General features: G+C 38.4%; 3 protein-coding genes across 3 annotated transcripts; 1 reads left to right on the top strand and 2 right to left on the bottom strand.

Annotated features, from left to right (window-relative positions):
- Positions 1–815: 815 nt before the first annotated feature.
- Positions 816–2,535, bottom strand: LOC140357708 (interferon-induced protein 44-like). Its single transcript, XM_072442223.1, has 8 exons — positions 2,501–2,535; positions 2,220–2,262; positions 2,125–2,158; positions 1,841–2,036; positions 1,619–1,771; positions 1,372–1,543; positions 1,159–1,259; positions 816–1,081 (listed from the first exon to the last, which is right to left on the bottom strand). The coding sequence occupies exons 2-8, from the start codon at positions 2,260–2,262 to the stop codon at positions 899–901; spliced, it is 882 nt and encodes a 293-aa protein (XP_072298324.1). The 5' UTR covers positions 2,501–2,535; the 3' UTR covers positions 816–898.
- A 3,100-nt stretch (positions 2,536–5,635) lies between these two features.
- LOC140358816 (uncharacterized) lies at positions 5,636–14,252 on the bottom strand. The gene is made up of 10 exons (XM_072443865.1): positions 14,079–14,252; positions 12,231–12,365; positions 11,931–11,951; positions 11,800–11,838; positions 11,312–11,453; positions 10,820–10,860; positions 7,719–7,799; positions 7,253–7,285; positions 5,906–6,038; positions 5,636–5,832 (listed from the first exon to the last, which is right to left on the bottom strand). The coding sequence occupies exons 2-10, from the start codon at positions 12,355–12,357 to the stop codon at positions 5,724–5,726; spliced, it is 726 nt and encodes a 241-aa protein (XP_072299966.1). The 5' UTR covers positions 12,358–12,365; positions 14,079–14,252; the 3' UTR covers positions 5,636–5,723.
- Positions 14,253–24,169: 9,917 nt separating this feature from the next.
- On the top strand, positions 24,170–26,063 carry LOC140357707 (myeloid-associated differentiation marker homolog). The gene is made up of 2 exons (XM_072442222.1): positions 24,170–24,601; positions 25,422–26,063. The coding sequence occupies exons 1-2, from the start codon at positions 24,335–24,337 to the stop codon at positions 26,010–26,012; spliced, it is 858 nt and encodes a 285-aa protein (XP_072298323.1). The 5' UTR covers positions 24,170–24,334; the 3' UTR covers positions 26,013–26,063.
- The last annotated feature ends 1,192 nt before the right edge of the window (positions 26,064–27,255 follow it).

Here is a 27,255-nt window from a genome sequence, read left to right as displayed (position 1 = left end):
ATTGTCAATTCATATTTTTAAAAGATTTAGTTTTTTCATGAAGGGGTTCTGTTTCAAATGTCACATAACTTTATAAATTTCCAAAATGTATTCACTCCTTAGATGCCCGTTTTTGTCACATACCACAAACCATACTGCGAGTAAAAAAGAAAAAGAAAAAAAGAGTATTATTCTTTTACAGGGACTTTTATTTTAACTTTGACTTTGATCAGGTTGAGGCCGATCAATGTGGATAATCAGTGAATATGGGCTTTTAATATTTTTTGTTTTTGTGTAAAGTTAAAAAAAAGAAGTTAATAACCACTTATGGCACAATTTCTCATATACAACCTCCAGTAATATTAAATAAAATCAATAGTTTCATAGTAATAACTTTTTTTTTCAACTCTGACTACAATCAGTGTGTCTGGCTTGTCAGTGTTGATCAGAGGGAATATGGACTTTACAGCAGTTCTGTTTTTGAGCCAGTTTTTTGCATTGATCCCCATTGACTCTTTTATTAAAAGCTACAAAAAGCCTTTTATTCTATATTTTCCTGTTGCAAACCACATACAGTTAAGTAACAACAACATTTTCACAAAATCACTACATTTTCTATGAGCACTCACACTCTGCACTCTGGCTGTTAATGCTATTACTGACATATAGTATAACTGCAGAATATGATTTGCTGATCCTTGTGAATGGCGTTTCTTGTATTTTTGTTTCGGTATATTGTCAGTATGAACAAATACAAATTATACATTTGTTTAAATATTTTTTATTGTTTACATAACTAATTTATGGTTCAAATTGAACAACAAAATGACACAAATATAAGATTAGGCAACATTATGTGATTACAAAGGAGTTTTACTTCTTGAAAAGATTGAATCTGTCGACTAAGAACCCTCAGTATTCATGCTGACCTACAGCTTTTGTCAAAGTTGTTCACAAAATCTTCCCCAAAATCAATCATTTGCTTCAGGGCCATCAGAATGAGTTTTTCGATTTCATCCTCTCTACAGATCTCATAGTGGTAGTTCTTCACAGGGAAGATGCAGTTTAGAGGAATACCCAGAGATGCACTGAGTTTCTCAATCTAAATGAAAACAAAAGAGTCAATATCACACATTTTGTAGCACACGACACACAAACTATTAGTTAAGAGGTTAATACCATATTTTTCACAAACTTGCTTCTGTAGACATTCTCTAAGTCTGACTGCACCTCAGGGCAGGCTTCATCAATCTTAGTGAGAATGGCCATTTGAGGAATCCCTTTTGAGGAATATTAAGACAATTTTTACAGACAAAAGCAAAGGCCTTCAATGCAATCTAATAATATCAAATGTTACCATTGACTGTATATATAATACATTATTAATATTACCCAAGTCTCTAGCTGCAAGTCGGACTTCTCTCATCTTTTTCATGAGGTCGTCACTCATTATACTGACCGTACTGGCTGAGACAACACACACCAGAACATGGGTTTGGTCATTTAGAGTGGGACTGTTGTTGTAATGCTGGTTTGCACTTGTAAAAGAGGATTGTGAATTAAACTGAAATGAAGACACAAGAGTGTAATTATTATATTTACACCTGACAGTTAAAAACTGTGTTTTTCTGCAGCTTACCACATAGCCGTCTTTCACGTGTCCGTTCATGGCCAGTTTGATGTCATCCACACAAATGCCTTTGCTCTCATCTTTCTCCAGGCCCATGATGTCATTGAAGACGAAAGGGTAAAAGGTCCCAGGCTTTCCTTTCTGTATTTTGTGTGTTTGATACTGCACAAATTGTCAAACCAGTTATATAACAGACAGAGACACAGGTAGATTACTTATTCCTAGATATACCTTTACAGTGAAGCTTTCGTGACCAACACCAGCTATAGCCTGTGCAGTCATTCTGCCTCGTAAAGATGTCTCCACTGAGTTAAAGAAACTGGACTTGCCAGCATTACTTGGCCCGTGAAGCAAAATCCTGAGGTGTTCAAGTTCCTTTTCCTCAGGCTGATAATCTTGAATGTACTGCAGATAATCATCCTTTTCCCTGCAGGAAAAAAAGGTTAGAAATACATGGTGAAATCATAATGTATAATCTGAACTAAATTACACAATCATAAACTTCCTACACTTACCATGTTGGTATCTTTCTCCAGTCCCTGTGGAGAACTAAGAACACAGAAATGTTAGTGTTTGAAATGATAAATTATCATAAATATTTCAAACTTACGCTTTGGTGAAGCGGGCGGGGGTTTTGAGCGTTTTTGAAACATCTGCAGAAAAGATGCTTTGAACTATCATTCAAAAAATGTATGGCTTTTTAGCAAATACTACATAAGAAAACTATTGTTCTATTCTTCCAGACATTTCCCTTCACATAGAAGGTCCTTCTTTAAAGTCACAGCACAATTTCAAATTCAAGATGGTTAATTGTTTTTTTAAATGAAATCTTAGAAAATATATATAGTGAATACCGTACATAAAAAAAATTATACTTTTTTTTTTTTTTACCTCTCTCAAAATTGTCCCGAAGCTGTTGCTGCCACTGTCCATAGTCTTCTGACTTGCTGTTTCGGGTTGGTGTGGTTTTGTATGTTGGCTTGATATTGGCATGTCAGCGCTTGTCTGGTAGAAAGCATTTCTGTTTACTTTCATTTTCAGTATGATTCATTGATGGTATGAACCATCCTAAAACCTTTTCTTAAACTTTGTTTTGTGGACCACATTCTTGCTCTCATTTGCTTTTAGCTTAATCTACTACAGTTCAAACTACAATAAGAATAATAACATGCCGGTCTGGGAGTACTTTGTACAAATTTGAACATCACATTTTAAATTGCCAAACAATTGTCAATTCATATTTTTAAAAGATTTTGATTTTTCATGAAGGGGTTCTGTTTCAAATGTCACATAACTTTATAAATTTCCAAAATGTATTCACTCCTTAGATGCCAGTTTTTGTCACATACCACAAACCATACTGCGAGTAAAAAAGAAAAAGAAAAAAGAATATTATTCTTTTACATTTTACATTTTATTTTAACTTTGACTTTGATCAGATGAGGCCGATCAATGTGGATGATCGGTGAATATGGACCTGTTTTCATTCCTTGTGATGGGGTTCTCTTCAAAATAACAATAATTGTATTAGTTACCAAACATATTAATTAACCCCTTATGGCACAATTTCTCAAATACAGCGTCCAGTAATCTTAAATAAAAATCAATAATAATTTCAACTATTTTTCAACTCTGACTATAATCAGTGTGACTGGCCTGTCAGTGTTGATCAGCGGGAATATTGACTTTGGGCACTTTTTGGGTTTGTATATGGTAAATAAAAAAATAAATAAAAAATAAATAGATTACACTGGAGGTGTATCATAAAACATTTTTCTAAGATTATCAATATTTTGATTACATTTCAGGGACACGCATTACCATAAATAATCAATACCATATTTTTGGTACAGAAACTTGCTTCTGTAGACATTCTCTATGTCTGACTGCACCTCAGGGCAGGCTTCATCAATCTTAGTGAGAATGGCCATTTGAGGAATCCCTTTTGAGGAATGTTAAGACAGTTCATTTTACAAGACAAAAGCAAAGGTCTTCAATACAATCTAATAATAACATCAAATGTTACCATTGACTGTATATATAATACATTATTAATATTAAGTATCTAGCTGCAAGTCGGACTTCTCTCATCTTTTTCATGAGGTCGTCACTCATTATATTGACCGTACTGGCTGAGACAACACACACCAGAACATGGGTTTGGTCATTTAGAGTGTGACTGTTGTTGTAATGCTGGTTTGCACTTGTAAAAGAGGAATGTGGATTAAACTGAAATGAAGTGTAATTATTATATTTACACCTGACAGTTAAAAACTGTTTTTCTGCAGCTCACCACATAGCCGTCTTTCACGTGTCCGTTCATGGCCAGTTTGATGTCATCCACACAAATGCCTTTGCTCTCATCTTTCTCCAGGCCCATGATGACATTGAAGACCAAAGGGTAAAAGGATCAGATAATCCTCTTGTTGAGTTTTTTTGCATTCTCTTGTTCTTCAGACATTTTTTGTTAAGAAAAGACACTTGCCAGATTCTTTGTGCCATTTTATTTTAACATGTGCAAAGCAATCATGGAGTCACATCACAACAGCGACATCGTGCCTCCACATCAGGCAGAGAAAGTGGTCGCAACAGGAAGAGGTAACATATAACCTCAAAAATTAAGTGCATTTATATAACATTAACAATGGTTAAAGTGCATAATGTGTATGAGAACCCAACTCTAACACCTATTGAGAACCAAAATGCGTTTGTCTCTAGACTCCTGTAACGGCCTGCTCACTGGCTTCTCCAAATGAGCTGTAAAACAGCTGCAGTACATCCAGAACGCTTCTGCTCGGGTCCTGACTAGAACCAGGAACCATCACAGAACCATCACATTAGTCCTGTTCTCAGGTCTCTGCACTGGCTCCTGTGGCTCAGAGAAGAGACTTTAAAGCAGCTCGGCTTCTCTCCATGGCCTAGCACCAAAGTACATATCAGACATGTTGGTGCCATATGAACCATCTCGGACTCTGAGGATGCAAACAATCCAGCAGAGTGTGCTACAGAGAGAAAAAGTAAGAAAATGAGTGACAGGAATGATATGCATTTTCATATTTAATCAACCTTATTGTCCGGATGTAATGTTGTCATGTAGGCTAAGCTGAAAGCAATATCAGAGCAACTTGAAATGTTGTAATTGTTATTTATATGGTTTAGTCAAAACATAGTTTTATGTCTGGGGAAGAAACTTTAAATGGAAAAACAGCAAAGCGTAATTTAAAAATATAATTTCAATGTTATGCCTTTCTGCACCTTTTGACTTCCAGATTGGTGATAATTAGGTCTTTCCATTGATCGATAGCTTTTGTATCTACAGATGGTACTGTTTGTTTTGTACATGCTTTGATAAAAAAGTTTGAATTGACCGAATGGATCAATTATGACATTTGGCACACATTTTCTCTTTGATTGCTCTGTGGTCATTTGATCTGAAAATGTATTTTGATGAGTTCCCTCTGATTATAGAGATATGTGGCATGTTGTGGTTCACGTTGCTGTGGGCTAATCCGTAGGGTTTAAGGGGTTAATAAGAACACAGAATTGATGTGTCTATGAAAGCATTACATTATTCATATTGACAAAATACTAGACCAGTTCAAATTTTTCGATCCTTGGAAAGGCCCTAATATTGTATTTTTTTAGACATTAATTAAAACCACATTCCTCATACCAGCACAACAGATGACTGATGACATGACACCATGAATATGAATCAAATATGCTTTATAGTCACAGTATAAAAAGTAACAATTCTTCACATAAAATTTTAAAATCCAAATGCAGTTTTTAATGTTGATCATATGAACTGCTAAATCTATTACTGACATATACATTGCATGGCTGGCTTTCCCTCTTAATCTGAGAAGGGTCTGGCTGCAGCCAACAGAGTGTGACATGACTGAGTTCCACTAGCTCCACATACAATTGGGTTTAAAACTTTAAAGCCCAAAACTTAACCTTACCCAATTTAATCATGAAGCTATTGTAAATGAATGAATGAATGAATGAATTCCCAGCTATTTATTTTGTTTGTGGCACTGCATGGGACGGAGTTGTGCTCTATGGGCTAAACTTTCACACAGCGGCTGCAGTCAGACTCTTTTGCTCATCTTTAGCTCATTCTCTTGTAGATGTAAATGACCCTTTGGCAGTTGGGACAGCGGTGCTCCACATCTTTACAGGAATCAACACAGAAGGGAATGCAGCTGCAGATACAAAACCTGAAATGCATATTATAAATTTAGATTGCTGCTATAGCAGAACTAAGTTTTGCTTTGACTCATAAACAATTACCCAAATAAGCAGAGTCCACCAAATATGAGCCAGGTCATGAGTCCTGGCGTGGGCTCGGTGTGAGTCATCACAGTCTGACGGCAGTGAGGACACAACGCCTGTCCAGGGACGTCCTGCAGGACGGGGCTCATCACTGTGAAGAGGATGACATTCAAATATAAAGAAGTGAAGAAATGGCACTTACACTTGAAAAATTCCAACGTTTTTGTTTTTGTTTCTATTTTAGCTCCATTATTTTAGTATAAATATGCATGATGATCACATTTTGCATATCTAAAAAAAACAAAAACAGAATTCACGATATGATAAATGTTTTGATATATTGGTCACCTCTAAACATGAAGATGATGATGATAACATGCTTATATTCAGCTGAATGAAGATTATAACCGGTCATCCTGTTAAGGGAAGAGTGGAACTTGAACGTAGATCATCTGCATTCTTGTTATTTTTCTAATTTAAAGCAGAACTAGGTAACTCTGTCAATAGCGCTCTCCCTGCGAAATACAGTCAGAAAAAAGACGAAAAACCCATATTTATTTACTTTTTCCATCCACATTTTTCCTTCTTTCTTTATAATAATAGGACAGTATATTTACATTGCAAAACATGAAAGAAGAGCCAGGGTTTCTGAGCCGTGTTGTCATGCAAGACTGATTTTCCGCTCAGAGACAGCAGGGGGCGACGACGGACACGCGAAACGCCCCAAGAAAACATATTTAACCATCCCAGGGACTTACTAAGACATTTAGTTCTGCTTTAATATTATATGCTGTTATGTATAAAATCTACTTGATACAGAATATATTATTTTTCACTTATAAATATATGTAGAATTCAGTAATGAAACAGAAATTATTTGTTAAATAGGTTGGTGTAATTCCTCATTCGTGCAGGAGTGTTATGGTAAACTTTAGAAATACAAAACGTGTGACTGAACGACACAGACCAAAAGTTTATTTAACAAATATTCAAGTATAGTCATCTGGACACGGTTTTGAAAATGAAGACCGAAAATCATTCTCAATCAGATTGAGAGTCGAAACGTCTTGATTTACAAAGCAGTGTCCAGATGACCACACTTCAACACTTTTCTATGATGTAAATCAGTTCTCTCAATGAACACACCTGATGAGAATGTTTCTGTCAGGTTACATCAGCAGATGGAGTACTGCAGTACTTACTGTATCTCCAGCCAAATGTTGGTCAAAATAATGCATGTGCAACAGTCTTCAGATCACATTTAACATCTTTGTCTCTCTCAGTACAATATAAATTAACAAATTGGACTATAAATGATGGAAGTTAGAGATATTCTTAAAGAGCTGTCATCTGCTTTATACTAACCTGTTGTGATGGACGCTGGAGAGTGGACCACAACTGTTAGAACGACACAAAAATGATTTGATTATTTAATTTTGTCTTGTCTTGAATTACCTTAAGTACTCTGTGCATTTTTCAGAAAAACAAACAAATACAACAAATAAACATATAAAGAAAATGTATTAAAAAATAAAGTTAATCACTTCTTTTCTAGGTTTTTCAGGCAGATGCACTTCTAAGCTAAACTTGTTTCACTTTCTTTGGGTAATTAAAGAATGAGAATGACATCTTGACCATATGCTTTAACTGTAAAGTGCCATGTTGCATCTGAGACAAAGTGGTAGAACAGAAACATTTATGTCCTAACCACAGATGACGTATAAGATGTGAGAGGAATTGTGTGGTTTCAGCTCCAGCTCAGTGGCAGGACCTGAACACAACTAAAACGGTACATTATAGGAACAAAAAAGCCACAATATCAATGACACACCTTGATATCCCCCTTGTGTAGGTGGCTGCCCTCCTGGATAGTGCATTGGTGGTCCTGGGTATGGAGGGGCTGACTCAGCACCTTAATAAATGCAAACACGTGTCAAATGTGTAACAAAATGTAAGGTCAACTTAACGTGAATATTTTACAAACTCTTAAAACTTAATTATATCTTATCTTATTTATTTATTTATTTAAGGACATAGCATACATTGGATGAAGCAGATGCAATGTTTTAAGTGTATGTAGCAGAATATGCAAATTTGATATAGGACCTCATGACTTTAGTGGGGAAGTTACAGTTCCCAGCACGTCACACCAAAGCCAGTGACAGTTCTGATTGTCAGGGTAAAGGATGATTCAAATATATACTTATGTATTTAAGTACCACTGTCTACTTCCCCTTCCCCTTTTAACTGCCAGTCGCGCTCATGCAAAAACCACAACCACTAAAATGTAAGTAAGAAAAAAACAAAACACATGCACACTGCTCTAATTATGCACACGTATTTCATTCAAAAAAAAAAAAAAAAAATCATACATATTATAGTACAGAGTTGTATTTTATTTGTAAAAAAAAAAAGTTGATGCTTCATGTCGTTACCGGTGAGAAAGAATGGGCAAACTTGAGGCTACTGGACACAAATACTGGCATTAGTTGATATTGTTTTATAAGTCTACATTATGTAAAATTTGTAAAGAAGTCTCAATATCAACAGGAGACAGAACGCTACATGATACATTTAGACCAGGCATGTCCGAACTACGGCCAAATGCGGCCCTCAAACCAATTTTTGTTGGCCCTCCGGCTTCCTGCTAAGTTGGTCGAAACAACAAAAAGTAGTACTTTTTACAGCGAGATTGCCACACACAAAAAAATCAAGCATTTTGATGTTATACCAATAATATTCCAAGTCTTATTAAAGGTGTGAAGGCTCATCAAAACTTTGACAAATGCCAAATTTAGAAGGATTCGCTTTGCCATATGACAAATTCAACATTGTGGGGTTGTTTGTGGCCCTCTGCTTTGTATAAGTTTCAAAATGCGGCCCTCGGGAAAAAAGTTTGGACACCCCTGATTTAGAACATATTAGTTTGAATTATAAAGCTATAATAGGGTTGTATAATGCCAAGATATTTTGAACAAACTCTTTGCATTGGGATAAGTTAAAATTCAATCTACAAGCTATAAGTAATTTAATCTACAAAGACAAATGCTGGACACAACTGCAGAGCCAGCACCTGAAAGAGGACAGACGCCATCACTGTAAAATGTGCTGTATACATTTGTTATTATAACACACATACTAACTATGACAAATAAATACTAACTATGACAAATAAATACCAGAGTTTGTCGATGGTAGCTCTGTAAATGGAGGATCTGTTTGCTAAATCAATAAAATATGACTCTGAAGCTCGATCAATAGTAGAAATAGATAAGTAAGGAATAGAAAAATAGAGGTATATTACCAAGCACGAAATTCATTTTTATCTGTGCCAGACAAAATACCTACGGTCTGATATTAATAGTACACACATTATACTGACATGACTGACTTGAGACAATTAGGCACATGGTAGAAGCGTCAAGCTTGAGTCGCAAATAAAGTGTTGGGGAAACTATAAATGTAACTACACTTAACATGTTTCATCAATGCAGCTTGAAAATGTAAAACTTGCAAGGGTTTTGGGCTTTTCATCGGACGGCTCTTGAGACTCATCTTTAGATTAGTTGAGATTACTGCTAAATTGTTCCACAGCAGACTCACATTAGGCAATATTGACAAAGTTCCGCTCCAGATGCAATATACAATGTGATTATTTAATGGTGTTCAGTTAATACCAACCTGTTAACACGATCATTGGACACTAGAAAACCCCAGTTGGAAAAGTTAATGGGCAAAATACAGTATAAACAGTATATGCAACAAGTGACCTCCTTGATGTCCTACTTGTGGTGACAGATACACCTATATTATTATTATCGATTATTATTATCGAGTATACACAGCGAGGTATCCACCCTCGCTGTGTGAAGGAGAGGTTTCGCAGGTCTTTCCTTCCTGCTGCTGTCAGACTTTATTAACAAACACTGTTAGTCCTACTGTGCAATTACTGTTGTGATTCATGTGCAATTACTGTGCAATTCATGTGTAATTCATGTGCAATTACTGCCGTGACACAAATTCATGTGCAATTACTGCCGTGACACAAATTCATGTGCAATTACTGTCGTGATCACATGCAATGGTATGTATTTATTTTTCCCCTCCATCCCTTGTTGGGAAATGGGAGGTTTTGTCTATAGGAGTGTTTGTTTATAGGAGATCTTCTACTGAGAGTGTTTTTCAAACTTCCTATAAGTGATCTGTTCTTTTCTTCTGTATCTACCTCTGTATCTACCTGCGGTTCTACAAGTCACTACTTTGTATGAAAACAAACCCACAATGTCTTTAGGTAGAACATTATCCCATTATTCTCATTAAGCAGTTATTGAAATGAACCCTGAAGTATTCTGTTACATTTAATCTTCAGTTCCCCTTAATTCACGTGGACATCCCACAGCTTGAGGGAAACAGGAGGCATAAAAGGAAATGTGCAAATGTGCAGATCAACACAGTTATAACTGAAAATAGGTTTCAAGGCTGTGTCATTGAGTTTGCTAACATTACATGAATCCTAATGTAATTGTATGTGTTTTGAGGAGTAATAGACTCAACAATGAATGTGAATACTCAAACATTTATTAACATTCAAAGACATTATAAAAGGTTCCAAGTTTACTAAAAACAAGAACTTACTGGAATTAAAACGGATTACACAAATAATCACAAGTCTATGTGGTTAGAACATAGTTTACTATAATGATAATAATAATAATAATAATAATAATAATAATAATAATAATAATAATAATAATAATAATAATAATAATGGCATTTCTGTGTACAAAATATAACATAATGCACTTGTAGAGTACAGACATATACAGGCAGATGTCCTTTGCTTTCACAGTGTATTCAGACTAATACTTTACATCCTCTTGTAAACATGGATGACCGTTTGACAGTTTGGACAGCGATGCTCCACATCTTTACAAGAGTCAATGCAGAAGGGAATGCAGCAACAGAGGCAGCACCTGAAAGAGTAAGAATAATACGTTTAGATCATTCAAGTTGAGTAAACAAACAAAAAAGTGGAATAGTTGCTCTACAGAGTCTTAACACTGCAAGGCAAAGGTGAGGACTGGCCAGTGTAATAGTTGTAAGAGTATTTCTATTACTCATTTGTCAGATGATCAGCTCCAAAACCATCACACGGGTTTTTAAAATGTGGGAACCTTTAAATGTTTGTCTTTGCTGCTGACACACTGGGGCTGAGTTTAGGTCCTGCTTACTTTAAAGTTGCTCTAGAAACGCAACAGTCATACTCTTTACACACACAAAGATAAGATGCTGTAGTAAACTCATTTTCCCAGCCCTCAACATTTGCTGAATGTCCCGCCCCTCTCCCCTGCTACAACTGTGCTGTCTAATAAAGTCTTCGGGCCACAGAAATCTACAAAAGCATAAATGAAGTGTTCTCAATACCCCACGAAGGCCATCCCTCCACAGATGAGCCAGGTCAGGAGTCCAGAGACGTGCTCGGTGCTGGTGGTCACGGTCTGCTGGCAGTGGGGGCACACAGCCTGTCCCGGGAAGTCCAGCAGTGGGCTCACCACCATGTGAGTCACTGCGGAGGACAACCACACACAGAGCTATAGAATCAGCTTACTCACAACATCAATGCGCTTGTTTAGGTACAAACAAGGGATGCATATTTATTACAATTCATCAATAGCAGTGATAAGCACCTCAGACTCGAAAGCTCTTGAAATGATAGTTCAAATGTTTTCACCATACAAATATTTTATGTGTGGGTTATTATTGATTTTAAGACATTTTCAACGTGTGGGAGAAAAGTCTGTGTGTAAGTTTGTATGTTTTATCACTTGCTTTATCACTTGTTGAAGGAGTAACTGTGAGTAGATGCTTTAATTAAACAGACTTTACACAAAAAAGTTCATTTTTGTACCAACCTGTACCAATGGGCGCTGGAGGTGGTGCATAACCAATACCTATCAAAAAATACACACATTATACCAAACAACATAATGATTTTAATACAAATTCACAAAAAATGTAATTGAAAAGTAAACGTTATGCTAACCTTGTTGTTGTGGGTAGGAACCTGTTTGATAAAGTAAAAAAAAAGTCAGAATTTCGACTCATGAGAATGTTTACATGCGTTCGCGGTGACGTCATACATCCGGGACTTCCCCATAGCGGCCATTTTGAAAGGGGCACGCGATATATAAACCACCACGACTGCATCCTTTTCTACGGCATAATGAGCTATGAATAGTTTGATAGTAGACGTGCTGTTGTGCCCCTTTCAAAATGGCGGACTCGGTTGCTACTGTACAAGTTCCCGGATGTGCGAACGCATGTATTAGAGTAAGCTTCCTACCTCCTTGGTAGTCCACTGGAGGAGGAGGATACATTGCTGGCTGGCCTCCAGGATAATTCACTGGTACAGAGTAAGGCGGGGTAGAGTAAGGCGGGGCAGGTTCATTTGGAGCGTATCCCTTTTCCATCTTCAAATCTGAAATAAAGTTCAAATAACTGAATTAATGTTATCATAAAAGCTACATTAGCGCTTCAATTAGACACAATTGTTTGAAATGTAAGCATTACTACAGCTACTTCAAAACTATACGTTTTTTTATTTAAAACTTATAGTTTTAAATAAAAAAAAAACTACAAGCATTATATAAGGAAATAAAGATGGACTATATTCTTTAGACTATATTCTTTAGACTATATTCTTTAGACTATATTCTTTAGACTTTATTCTTTAGACTTTATTCTTTAGACTTTATTCGAGGTCTATCTAAGGCATATCAAATACCACCAAACAAAGCTGTACAGCGGAAGCATCGAACATAAAGAAGGAGAGGAAGAGTAAGCCCTGGAATAAAGCCGGTTGGACTCTGAAAAATGAAGACTAAAGAATAAAGTCTGGCGGTAATGTAACACAACAACAACAACAACAACAACAACAACAACAACAACAACAACAAGACAACAACAACAACAACAACGAGACAACAAGACTAAATCCTGATGACTCAACAAAGCCTAATACACAACAGAACTAAAATATACACAAACGAGGACTTGGCCTAGTTAGAGCCTAATTTAGTCCAGATGTAGACCTGGTTCGGTCCTGTTCTCGTGTTGTGAAAAGTCTATTCTCTTGCAAGAGGAGCAAAGCAGAAAGGGTTTATACAGGTACATACTCGGGATGGGCCTCTCAGTTATCAGTGATATCGGTATTCCTTAGATATCATTCCGATATTGAAAATTTAGCCGACACCCATATTATTCTGCACTGCCCTAGTCTGTGAGAGCTCATGTGTCATCCCCAGTTTGTCCTCAGTGCATCAGATAAACAGACTCATTAGCAAAAATATAAATAGGAGGCCAATTTGGATAACAATTATTTCTGTGTTTGCACAATCATGCCATGCTTTCTTTCACATACTTTCTACTCTAACGTGCATTTTTGGTTGTATCGGTATCGCCCTACATTAACAGCCACAACAATAAGACTGTAAGACTGACAAAGGAATTGTAGGGAGAGGGACACCCGAGATGGGAGAGGAAAAGTACTGCCTGGAACCCATCATTATGACACAAAATATGTTGAATACATTCCATTCATTTTAGATTAATGTTTATTTATTTTATATCTTAAGCTGGCGCTGAATAGAATGATTTAGATAAGTAAAGTCTTACGGCAACGGTTCGGGAACGACATTGTCATGAAAACAATACTCTACTGTAGTTGTTTAGGCTGTGGAGACTGGGCCGGCTCCTGAAAGCACTTACTGTTTTCTGTCTCCTACGCAGAGCCGGCCTATCAGTGTCCATTAGTGATACAGTCCCATTAGCTTAACCCACAATAATTACATTTCAACTTCCCATGCCTGTGTTTTAGAAAAAAACACGGAAGAAATAAGCCAATTCTACGCACGTCCTACACATCGTCCCGTAAATGTCCCTGAAATCCATCACGCCATGTCTCCTGTCACATGAACGTTGCACATACATTTGCTTCACATTCATACTGCCCTGTTTTGTTAAGCTGCACAGAGTAAATGTAAAAGTAAACGTAAAAGTAAAGTAGAAGTAAACATACAATATTTTCAGGTTTACACACAGAACGTCTAAGCCCGACTAATTGTAATAGTCAGCGTCTGATTTGATTGCTAAGCTACATGAACATACAAAAAAAGTTGTTGTTTTTTCTTACCTGTTTGTTCCCAACCAGCAGCAAATGTGCAAAAGTATTTTCTGTTCACAAGCGAAAAATAAACGGCAGAATTTGAAGGTTGCAACTTGCAGAAAATGCTCTCCTCTTGGTTCTGGTGCGTTAGTGACTGTGGCGCAACTGCCTCACTTCCAACATTACACCACTCCCATTATTTCAAATGGGCAGGGTCGAAGGAAGAAAAAGATCCAAGTAAATTATGGTTTAGTAGTTAAATGATTGACATTTATGCACTGAAGGAAGTTTGGAATTTACAATAAGCTTGTGCAATAAGCTTGTGATTGAATTGCGCAATTGGTGAATAAAAAATTCCCAAAAGTGACTCATTGTAGAAAAAATGTTAATCTCTTTAAGCTCAAGTTTATCATGTCGCAAGAAACCCCTCATTGTCTGTATTTGGCTGTTTTGCCGATGTCTTATCTGTGGAATTCTTAGAGCTATAAACAAGGCAAAATTCTTTTCTAATTACTCTCCCAACAAGCATCGAGTAAACAGTTGTGTTTGGTTACATAATGAATGACCGGTGTGTAATATTCAGTTCTACTTTATGTTAATGTGTAACTAAATACAGAATAATTATCAGCTAAGATTAGATATAGAAAATTTTAAAAAAAGCAGAGGTTTTATGGTTGATATTGCAAAATGTTTTCCCTCTCTTGACGTAAGGCCTACTGTCATAACTGACTCATAAAGATCAGACAGTCACACAACGGAAACTTACTACTAGGTACAAGGTTACAATACAGCCAGCCCACAATGCACTTTGATGCAGGACGTTTTTAATTAAACAAAATCGTTTTTAATGTCATCGTCCATATTTAAGATAAGATAAGATAATCCTTTATTGTGGGTCCTCACATGGGGAAATTTTGGTGTTACAATGCAGTAGATACAGAGGAAGGACAGATAACTTATAGGAAGTTTGAAAAAAAACAAAACACTCTTATAAGCAAAACAAAGACAAAATAAAAATATAAATAAAATAAAATAATAATAAAAAAAATAAAAATAGCTAGCATAAGACTAAATAATACTAATACTAATGGTAAGTAAACACTCTTATTTACATCAGTTGTATGCACATGAATATAGCCTTAATTGCTTGTGAGTATGAAAGTAATTGCACATGAATATGATGGTATTGCACATATTTAGGTGAGAATAAACTCAAATGTATTTATAATAGCAGCGCTTCATTTGTTACTAATAATTCCTAAATTCAATTCCTTAACTACATTTAATACTAGTGAAATATAATATAATATATATAATACGCTCTTTTAATGTGTTGATCCGTTTTGTGATTTTGATGCATTTTTCCTGTTGCGTGAAGCACTTTGTGTACTAAATGTGCTCTAGAAATATACTTGCCTTGCCTTCTACTACAAAATCCTGGCACCTCTGAAAAGGTGTGCCACTGACATGATAAAGTATTATGTACTTTGTACTCAGGTCTTAGGAAAAATCATCAATCATATTCAGACCAAAAGAACATGTGACAAAAGCAAATTTAGTTTAGAACAACCAAGACCACAAGACAAAGCAAACTCGCACGTTGATCACAGTATTCACTATAAACTTATGGTTCAATAAATGACAGAGTTAGGTAGAACAATATTATATCATTATATTTAGGGACTCAATATTTATCGTGTGTACCATTTCTTTACACTATCTCAAGCTGAACCATTCCTTTCCAAACACATGACTTATTCTAGATGCTAACTAAAAACTATTTGTCATATTTGTTGCAACATGTGTTTTTCACAATATTCTGCATTTAGAAAAGGGTTTACTGGAATCATCCTTTAGGGTTATTGCTTCAGTGACCTTTCAATACTATTGAAACTACTACTTCAATAATTGTTCGACTTCAGTATTGGATGTCATCAAAAACACATACTTTTTGAGCCATTTTAAATACTCTTATTCCATAACAGACATAGTAAATTATGTTTTACTGTTTCGATTCTTGTAAAAAGTATAAAGGTTTATTTCCTTTGTAGGTGCAATAAAGCAGCTTAAATTATACTTCTCTTTTATAGAGTTACAACCACTGGTCCAAAATTGGACTATAAAGCTGTATAATGTTGGATGGGTGACACACAGTCATTCTCAGTTTCAATATCTGATAAGTTGTCTTTGTCTTGTTGGCCAACTTTTCCTATTAGATTTGTGCCAAGAAAGAGGCTCAATGACTCTTGTAGAAGAAAAAAAATCTATTATAGAAGCTGTCTTATGTAAATGAAGATGTGTAGAGTGAGACTGCACACGGCACGACTACATTACGCCCAGGAATTGTATTGTTTGTGCATTATTGATGATGAACTGCATTTGTTCATTTTTTTGACATTCTGATAATAATAATGCTGCGTTATATTTGTTTTTGTTTGTGTTTTAGACTCTGCATAGTCAAAATAGAACTACATTTATGTTTGTGGTCAACTTGCCATGATTAGTTAATTAATCCTTGCAGCCCTACAGCAGCATAAAAAAAAAGAGTGTGGGGAAGAAAAGAAGCTGTTCAAACCACTTTAAGGCCTATTTATGGCCTATGTTTTTCAACTTCCTGTTTAAAGTCCCCATTTAAGTACTGTAAATTCACAGAACAAAATACAGAATATTTCATTTGGAATTGTTATTTGCAACGGTGCTACTTTTTGTCACTATGAAACTCATAGATGGAGTCTACTCACCAAGAAGCGGTGGCGCTGAAGGATGCGGAGGACCTGTTTCATAAAGCGAGTCATTCATCATTGTACCCAACACACATGGATAAAATAAAATAAAACTTAGACAGCCTACCTCCGTGATAACCTACATGTGGAGGAGGGTACGTTGCAGGAGGGTACATGGCAGGAGGGTACATAGTAGGATGTCCTTGACCTGGGTAGGGCATCAGTGGCTCCGAGTAAGGAGGCGGGGCTGATTCAGTTGGAACATATCCCTTTTCCATCCTCAGAGACTTCTGTGGGTTATAAAATTGGCATAATACTAATTTACAAAACTTTAAAATTTCAGGTAAACTAACACATGGTAATAAAATAACCGTTTTATCAACAATACACGTTATCAACATTTTTTTAATGTCAAACCTTTATTTGAAACCTTTTACATACATTATCAACCAAATAAAGGCGTAAATATGGTGATTGCAGACCACAGCAGACCTGACCACAGCAGACCAGACCACAGCAGACCTGACCACAGCTGTCTCAAGTAAACACCCGGCTACTCCAAAGCAAAAGATAGATTTATAATAACTTGTGCATCGACTAAGAATAAACAGTGTGTAGACTCAGTACTTTGAATTTATAAAATGGCTGTTATTTTTGTTATGATAAAAAAAATAATAATAATAATAATTGAAAGCTTCTAGATAAAGAATATTGACAAATAAAGTGTATTATTGATCTGTTTATGACGATTATTTGGTGCAATGCCCGCAGCCCGACAATATCCAGAGAAATGGTCGTTTATTACAGGAAAGTAAGTTTTAGGAAGCTACTCTGAGCTCACATCCGCATTCACGAGCTGGCTTAACCGTGGAAAAAGAAGAAAAAGCTAAATAAACTTCAAAACTCTTACTATGACGTTAAGATGACATAATTTGTACAAAGGATTGACCAAAACAACACGTCTAAAGCCACAATCTCCAGAGGGGAAACACTGAGACTAGCATAGCAAAGCGGCACAAACAAGTTTCTTCACAATCACAATCATGTGGTTGTTTCCTCTTTACTTGGACAAACACGCACCTGACGGACGGTCTTGAAATCTGACGAAAATGTGCATAAAAGAAGAAGTATTTGACTTTATTTGGAGAGCTAACGCTACGAGTTTAAAATCAGTGTAGAGTCATGCATAACAAAGCGCGCTCCCCAGCGGCGGGACGCGGTATAACTGCCCTGCCCTGCACTAATGACAGCGCCTGAAGTCTGGATGGATGGATGGATGGTAATGCAACACTTGGATGCCAACCGCCATAAAACAACAACAACAACAACAACAACAGCGCCTGATGAGCGGAGGCCGTTGCTATGGTTTCTGGCGGTCGAGTGGTTCTGGCGCCCGCAGTGTCGAGAGTTCGAATCCCGACACCGAGAATGTACTGCATGTCCTCCCGTCTCTGTGATGGATTTACTTTCCATGGAACATGTACAGAGATTTAGCTTTAACTTCTAAGGTTTACAACGTTTGGTACTAGCTTTAAAAATGACTGGGAAAAGATAAGATATTCCTTTATTGTCCACACATGGGGAAATTTCATTGTTGCAACGCAGGTAGATACAGAGGAAAAGGACAGATAACTTATAGGAAGTTTAAAAAACACTCTTAATAGAAAAATAACTATAACTTATAAACAAAACTCTTATAAACAAAAACTCCTATGGACAAAACCTCTCATTTTCTAATAAGGAATGGAGGGGAAAAATAAATAAAGATAAAATAAAATAAAAACAGATAGCGTAAGACAAGATAATACTACTAATAATAATAATAATGGTAAGATATTATAAGTAATAATGAAAAGAGGTGCCTTTGTATTACAGACCTCAATGCAAATCTGTCAATTACATATTACAGTTTTTCTCTGTTAAATGTACATAAAATATCAATGTTCTAATGATTATCTTTCTCATCCATCTTCTCCAGAGGGAAACAGGTGTCCAGACCTGATCACAGCAGACCACAGCAGACCTGACCACAGCAGACCTGACCACAGCAGACCTGACCACAGCAGACCTGACCACAGCAGACCTGACCACAGCAGACCTGATCATAGCAGACCTGACCACAGCAGACCTGACCACAGCAGACCTGACCACAGCAGACCTGATCACAGCAGACCTGACCACAGCAGACCTGACCACAGCAGACCTGACCACAGCAGACTTGACCACAGCAGACCTGATCACATCAGACCTGATCACAGCTAACCTGACCACATCAGACCTGATCACAGCTGACCTGACCACAGCAGACCTGACCACATCAGACCTGACCACATCAGACCTGACCACATCAGACCTGACCACAGCAGACCTGACCACAGCAGACTTGACCACAGCAGACCTGATCACATCAGACCTGACCACAGCAGACCTGATCACAGCAGACCTGACCACAGCAGACCTGACCACAGCAGACCTGACCACAGCAGACTTGACCACAGCAGACCTGATCACATCAGACCTGATCACAGCTGACCTGACCACAGCAGACCTGATCACAGCAGACCTGACCACACCACAGTAGACCTGACCACAGCAGACCTGACCACACCACAGTAGACCTGACCACAGCAGACCTGACCACAGCAGACCTGACCACACCACAGTAGACCTGACCACAGCATACCTGACCACAGCAGACCTGACCACACCACAGCAGACCTGATCACAGCAGACCTGACCACAGCAGACCTGACCACAGCAGACCTGATCACAGCAGACCTGACCACAGCAGACCTGACCCACATCAGACCTGACCACAGCAGACCTGATCATAGCAGACCTGACCACAGCAGACCTGACCACAGCAGACCTGACCACAGCAGACCTGATCACAGCAGACCTGATCACAGCAGACCTGACCACAGCAGACCTGACCACATCAGACCTGACCACAGCAGACCTGATCATAGCAGACCTGACCACAGCAGACCTGACCACAGCAGACCTGACCACAGCAGACCTGATCACAGCAGACCTGACCACAGCAGACCTGACCACATCAGACCTGACCACAGCAGACCTGATCATAGCAGACCTGACCACAGCAGACCTGACCACAGCAGACCTGATCACAGCAGACCTGACCACAGCAGACCTGACCACAGCAGACCTGACCACATCAGACCTGACCACAGCAGACCTGATCACAGCAGACCTGACCACAGCAGACCTGACCACAGCAGACCTGATCACAGCAGACCTGACCACAGCTGTCTCAAGTAAACACCCGACTACTCCAAAGCAAAAGATAGATTTATAATAACTTGTGCATCGACTAAGAATAAACAGTGTGTAGACTCAGTACTTTGAATTTATAAAATGGCTGTTATTTTTGTTATGATAAAAAAAAAAAAATGATAATAATAATTGTTATACAAAAGAAGGATTGCTTGATGTGTAACATGTGCTCTGTAAAGCCGGGTTTCTAGTTGCTACAGGGACAAACATTAAAGTGGTTTGTTATATCTCTGACCTTGGACTCATGAACACTTTCTAAACACTGTCACTTAAACTATAATCACTCACCGCACTGTTCACATTCTGCACTATGTATATCTGTATGTATGTATATCTGTACATATTGAGCCTATTTTTGGCTCGAGCCATGAAGTTCCAATGGGACGGAAACGGAACGGAATGCTCAAGACTTTGTCCTTGCCAGGTTTCTTATTATATTATTGCTATTATAGTTTTGCATGGTAATTTTTCCACAATTCTGGCATTTTTGACCCCCTGAACATTGATGAATGTAACACATGGGGTCATATGTCACACATGGGGTCATAGGTCACACATGGGGTCATAGGTCACACATGGGGTCATAGGTCACATGGGGACATAGGTCACACATGGGGTCATAGGTCACATGGGGACATAGGTCACACATGGGGTCATAGGTCACACATGGGGTCATAGGTCACATGGGGACATAGGTCACACATGGGGACATAGGTCACACATGGGGTCATAGGTCACACATGGGGTCATAGGTCACACATGGGGACATAGACGCGATCGGCTCGGCCCGAACTCCAATAAAATCGAGGTTGCGAGAACGCCCGTCACAACAGTGCCGACTAGTTAAAAAGAAAAAACATGAAATGCTTAATCTTTGGCCTAGGCACATGAGACTTGGAGACTTGGGACAGTGATAGAGATAGAGCAACCTTTGACCTCTGACCTTTGACGAGTAAAACACACCTGGCAGCATCGCTCTATGATAAACAGGAAGTCAGCCATGCCGAATCAAAGTGGCACCGCCACGCTTGACTTTTTTTTTACAAAATCGTACTTGTCCTAGGTTTTTCGTCCGATCGAGCTCAAAACAACACTTTTTGCATCTAAAGACATTGAAATGTAATAAATATTCAAAAGAATGTTGATATTCTTTACGGTCTCCGCGTAACACGCCCTAAAAAAAGGCTTAATTTCCAGTTTTTTCAAGGACAAGTCACGCCTATTGGAATTGATCTACGGAGCTCATTAATGTGTTTTTATGGTCTGATTGGAAATGATAAATACCCATGTAATAAATTTATTCTATAGCGCCCCCTACACATTGTGTGAAACTCATGGATTATATTCGAGACGCCATGATAAAAGTGCATTGCAGATATTTTGTATTTTCACAATTGGCCAGCAGAGGCGCAATGAATGCTTTCACTTCCTCTTCCTCTTTTATTTTGATGGGATATCTCCTCTTGTGCCGCAGTCTTACCATTAGCATTAGAGTTAGCATTAGCATTAGCGGCGGGTCTTTGTTGCTAGGTGACGGAGGTACAGGGAGGAGGGGGTGCAGCCAGGTCACCGAGGCTCTCTCTCTCCCTTTCTCCCTGCTCAGGTCAGTGCAGAAGGTGCCTGGATCGCCTGAGGCACTTACAGATACAGAAGGAGTTTTATTTTGACATAGCCTGACAGTGACAGATGATAGCCTAAAGACCGTGTTAAAAGTCATATGTTTATTTCTGATGTTAAACAAAACTGTTATTGTGACCACGCCCCCAGACTAACCCTATGGCCGCCATAGTCCTTTGAAAATGAAAAGACGCTCAGTCAGCAATTTGGTTCACGTCAAACTTTAACAAACTCCTCCTAGGGCCTTACGCCCACTGGCCTCAAATTGGTGTACGTCCTCTGGACAAGTGGGGCGGTCGCACGGAAAGGCGGTCGCGCGGGTGGCGAGAGCCATCATCGCCGCTCCGCGGCTTTAATTATCTTTATTTTTACTCTTATTTTTTTATCTGATAGCTTATTTTCATGACTTATTTATTGTTCATTGTTTTATTGTTTTGTGTTGCATCGAATCACCAAGACAAGTTCATATGTTTGGGAATTTTGTTCATTGACAATGGCAATAAACCGTTTCTGATTCTGATTCTGATGTATGACTTTCTAATGCTGTGAAATGTTCTCGGTTTCTCTCCCAAATGATGGAGCTGAATGGTGCAGTTTACTGAAGTTATTCTTTACACCAGAGGATTGTGCAGCCCTGGAAACAAAGTCTTGTTTTCACTGCAACGTAGAACTTGATTTACAATAACAGCAGAAGAGTTTGCTTTCAACAAGTCTCTGCTTCTTTACAAACTGCAATGGGTCTCGGATGTTATTGTGTCAGTGCATGGAGCGCAAATGCTTTCCCTTGATTTCCTTTCCGTACTTGGAGACAGCATCAACATCAGGGCAGAGTGAGTCATGCTCAGACTGGGCTTCCGGGCTCCAGGTCTGATCTACGTGTGGGGTTAATGGACCCAGATGTCTGTGTGGTCCAACAGTCGACCGCTGCCTTTGCCAGTCTTCACCTGACGCCTGAGGAGAAGACGTTTCTAGGATACGTCTGTTCCACTGCCTGGAGCCTGGAGGAAAGCATGAAGAGCCATCGCAGGTTAATGTTAATAATCTGATGCTGTGCAGGAGATGAAGGCATTTCTTAGGCACGTTCTTCACCTGTAAGTGAATATATGAAGAAATAATTATGCCTCTGAAGTAAGTTTTCTCATCACATGCTCGTAACACTTTCATAAAGCAGTTTCTTTATGAACTGTATAATTTAGTTATAATTGATCTCAATCATCAGAAATAAAAGCTGTTAATTTTAAAGATGAAGAATTCCTTTTTTTAATGTTGTGTTGTATGCTTATTTAACTTAAATACTGAGATATTCAGTATTAATAATAATAATATTATATAATAATATTAATATTAATATTAAACAGTACACGGATGACAACTCTTAATAAGGGAATCCCACATTGTAGCTTCAAAACTCAAACTGTGGCTAAAATCAAACCAGACGTGTGATAATTTCCTTGTGTTGTATTAACCTTCTGTTTGCATGTTGTATTGTTTTGTTTCCTGCTTTAGGACTGCAGATCAAATTACAGATGTAACTATAATCAGATTTACAGTTATTCAACAGAAGTTCAATCATGTTCATTATTCGTACTTTTTTATCTTAACACTTGTTATAATTCTCTTAAATATCAGACTTTTATAACATTACACATTTATATTTATAGACAGAATTCACAATTCACTTCATACATTTCGTAAACTGACCATTTCAAGTCGACACATTCCAAAAGTCCAAAGTCCCAATGGACCACTTTGTGTCCTCTGGGGCTTGATTGTCATGTGTTCTGACATAGGTCAGAATAAAGGGAACATACTTGAAGGTTAATCCTGTTTCCATTGCTGCATTTGGAGGAATCTATACGAGGCTCCAGGAAGTCTTAAGCAACAGTTTACCAAAGATACTGTAACGTGAAGTTTGTGTGCTGAGAAAACGGAACTAAATAAAAGAGGCTGATAGTAAGGCCTGGAATTTGCTGCGTGTGTTGGCATGTATGTGTGTTTGTGTGTGTATATATGTGTGTTTGTTTGTTGAGATGGGTCAGGGGCCCTGTATTCATTTGAGTTTGCAACCAGACTAAAATGCCAAAATGTATTTTGAATGTGTCTCTTTTAAATCTGTCAGTGTTTTATCATCAGTGCTGCTGCTTTGCCCCATGTCACCCCTGAAAAAGATGTTTTGATCTCAATGGGTTTACCTGGATAAATAAAGGTTAATAAATACATAACTGTATATAATATATTCCAAGCACATATGCTGTTTGAAGACTGTAACACAGTAACAGAGTGAGAGCATTTCTAAACAAGCAGTAGCAGCACAGAGACAGGTCATGTGACCCTCTGGTGGAGTGCAGCCATAATGCCTCAACAATTCTTTAATATTTAACGGGCCCAGCCTCATGTACACAACTGATAAGTGAGGAAGTGCACATCACTACGCAAACACTGAGCCCATAGATCCTCATGAGGGCCCTCATTTGAGGAAGAGGTGTTAACAGGGCTCCTAAAAGGGAGTGGCCAGAGCTTCCACCTTTACCGTGGTTTCTGTGTCATTAATGCAGTTCTGATCGGAGGAACTAGCTGTAAACCTCCAGCCACAAGAAAAGTATTGATTGATTTTAGATTCCTTTGTTATTAAGCAGTGGATGTGCCATGGTCACTCTGGACTTTAAGGCATGTACTGTGCCTGTGGGAATAGTGCGTGTTCTGGAGGTGATCTTCACCTGCATCACCTTCAGCCTGGTGGCGTCTGTGGGAAACTCCACAGACGCCTTCTGGGTCTGGTGCATGTTCTCCTGGTGTTTCTGCTTCTCTTTCACAGTCGTCATTCTCTTCTTTGAGTTCACCACTCTCCACTCCAAGCTGCCCATCTCCTGGGATGACTTCACCAGTGCGTTTTCTATGCTGGCTACACTGATGGTATGTGTTGCGTTCTTTAAAAAGATGCATTTAACAAAAAGATGATGAAAACATGTTGCAGCACACATTATTTATCTAATGATGTTTTATTGATGTGTTTGTCCCAATATTAAGATTTCAAGCTTGATTTTGAACTTCAGGAAAATACTTGATACTGATTTTGGTACCACAAGGACAATAAAAAATATGTGATCTTATTATAGAATATAATAATATTTAAAAAAAAAAATATTTCATAATTGCTTTTGAACAATATGTATTAGCAAACTTCCCTAAAGGGAACAAGCGGTAGAATATGAATGAATGACTGAAAACTAGTTCTGATATCCCTCAGAAAAGGTCCTATTGATGTTTATTTTTTACAGTATCAATTAAAATGAGTAAATTTGATACTCATTAGTGATTAAAATTCATCCATTCATCTTCTTCCGCTCATCTGGGGCCATGTCCTGGAGGAAGCAGTCTGTTTTACTTCCTCCAGCTCTTTCGGGAGGATGTGAGGCGTTCCCAGGCCACAGAGAGACAGTGTCCCTTTCCCTAGGTCTTCCCAGGGGCCCCCTCCTGATGGGACACGCCCAAGCATCTAGACCTGGCCGGCTCACCTCGGCTGGTGGAACTGAGCTAGTTATAAAATGTATTCCATTTTCTCAATAATTTCAGGTGCTGGCGCTAGACAATTCTTTTTAAATTGTATTCAAAGGGAGCAGCACATAAACTCATTATGCAGGAGGAGCATTTCTCATACGTTTCACATTGTTACTTAATCTATTTTAAATTGACTTTTTTTTGACTCAAACACTTAACTCTTTTGTGGACACAGATCCTGGCAGCTTCCATCATCTACCCGGTAAACTTCACCTGCCCCACCTGCTCCAGACAGATCGGGGCCAGTGTGTGCTCCTGCCTGGCCTTCCTCTTGTATGCCATCGAGGTGGGGCTGACCCGGGCTCGATCAGGGGAGATCAGTGGCTTCCTCTCCACCGTGCCAGGACTTCTGAAAGTGCTTGAAGCCTTTGTCGCTTGTATTATCTTCATCTGCCTGAACTCCAGGCAGTACAGTGTGTATCCCGGCCTCCAGTGGTGCGTGGCCGTCTACTCCATCTGCTTCATCTTTGCCCTCCTCATCATCCTCTTCACCATCGGTCGACTGCTGGCTCTCTTCCCTGCTCCATTTGATAAAGTTTTGACTTTTGTGAACGTGCTGGCAGTGCTCATGTATATTACAGCTGTGGTCATCTGGCCATTCTATAGTTTCATGGACAATCCAAGGCCCAACATCTGCAACAGCGTTTATAGATGTGAGTGGAATAAATTAGTGGTGATCTCCTTTATGACTTGTGTCAACCTGATTGCATATATTGTGGATACTTTTTACTCGATGAAGCTGGTTTTCTTTGTCAGTAGGACGTAGGTTATCAAAAATGTAAATGAGACGATGTAAAATAAATATGAATGAATAGATACACAATCTATTTCTTCTTTTTGTTCCAAAATGATCAAATATGAACTAAGAATATTAAATGTGCAATAAATGTTGCACTTTCTCTATTCCTGGACAGTGACCAGAGCATGTACACACCGTCCGTCCAGATGATGGCACGCGCCTCACAGCAACAAGGTTGTGGGTTCAACTCCTGGGCTGCCTTGGTCTTTCTGTGTGGAGTGTATGTTTCTCCCCATGTCTGGGTGGATTTCCCTCATCAACCCATGACAAAAGGTAAAATCCTCCAGCTACTGTCCTGACCAAGCTTAGTACAAGATCTGGAGATGGTCCTGCTCTTGAGGAGATGCCCCAGTGTTATTGAAGAATGGGTCAAATTACCAAATAGACAATAGTCTAAAAGTCTAATCTGTATCATATGCTATACTATTGTAGCCACAGCTGCCATGGGACAGACGTTTTTATGTTGATAAAAGACCTGACCTAACCCTGTGGTAATAAATAGTGTTTGCAAAGGTGTGTCAGTACGCAAATACCTGAAGGTACATGTCAGCTAGCATATGTTTCAATAAATCCCCTCTTATGTATGTTCACACACCTAATGTTAACAATCAATTGATCCTTTTGAAGTGATAAAACACTCAAACCTTAGAACAGTTATACAATGTATGCTCCACCCATATGATCCAATACTTTCTACTGAGCTTTGCCAAAAATATGTAGTTATTTCCAAGGATCTAAAACTGTGCTGTTCCAAGTACAGAGTGGGCAAAATCTATGAAGAGGGTTTGTCTCAAAAGTGCTGGCTCTGGTTGGCCGATGGCGTAGATTGGCAGTCTCATTTCTGTCAGTCTACCTCAGAGCAGCTGTGTTAAAGTAGCTTACCAAGTAGAGTGAAAGCATCTTCAATGTCCAAAAAATATATGTATTATAAATCAAAGGCTTCATTCAATTGTTATGAATTATATGTGGTGACAAGGAAGTGTACCTCATACCCAGTCTGTTTTTGTATGTGTATGAGGATAAAAGGTGTGGGTTGAGCAGTGCAGCAAAAGGACAATAGTCCATTTAGTGTGTTGGGAGGTGGACATGATAACTCCCACCAATCACTAGTATGACACACGGCCATAAACAGAGATAAGGCCGAGAGGCTCATTTGAATAATCCGAAGTGCATATTGAGTTTTCAGTTTCAAACACTGTCCTCTCCACCT

Source organism: Eucyclogobius newberryi, unplaced genomic scaffold (genome assembly GCF_026437365.1).
Source record: "Eucyclogobius newberryi isolate DKJ021-1_F unplaced genomic scaffold, fEucNew1.0.hap1 SCAF_13, whole genome shotgun sequence".
In the NCBI taxonomy this organism is placed as follows: Eukaryota; Metazoa; Chordata; class Actinopteri; order Gobiiformes; family Gobiidae; genus Eucyclogobius; species Eucyclogobius newberryi.
This window is presented reverse-complemented; position numbering and strand designations above follow the sequence as displayed.

Bases quoted from the DNA above. Each gene is read 5' to 3' on its own strand.
- LOC140357708 (XM_072442223.1), bottom strand. From the start codon at position 2,262: ATGTTTCAAAAACGCTCAAAACCCCCGCCCGCTTCACCAAAGC. The intron at 2,037-2,124 runs GTAAGTGTAGGA...TTTTTCCTGCAG, and splicing joins TGGAGAAAGATACCAACATG to GGAAAAGGATGATTATCTGC. The intron at 1,260-1,371 runs GTAATATTAATA...ATTCCTCAAAAG, and splicing joins ACTTGCAGCTAGAGACTTGG to GGATTCCTCAAATGGCCATT.
- LOC140358816 (XM_072443865.1), bottom strand. From the start codon at position 12,357: ATGGAAAAGGGATACGCTCCAAATGAACCTGCCCCGCCTTACTCTACC. The intron at 11,952-12,230 runs GTAGGAAGCTTA...TTTATCAAACAG, and splicing joins TCCAGTGGACTACCAAGGAG to GTTCCTACCCACAACAACAA. The intron at 11,839-11,930 runs GTTAGCATAACG...ATTTTTTGATAG, and splicing joins TTCCTACCCACAACAACAAG to GTATTGGTTATGCACCACCT.
- LOC140357707 (XM_072442222.1), top strand. From the start codon at position 24,335: ATGGTCACTCTGGACTTTAAGGCATGTACTGTGCCTGTGGGAATAGTG. The intron at 24,602-25,421 runs GTATGTGTTGCG...TTGTGGACACAG, and splicing joins CTATGCTGGCTACACTGATG to ATCCTGGCAGCTTCCATCAT.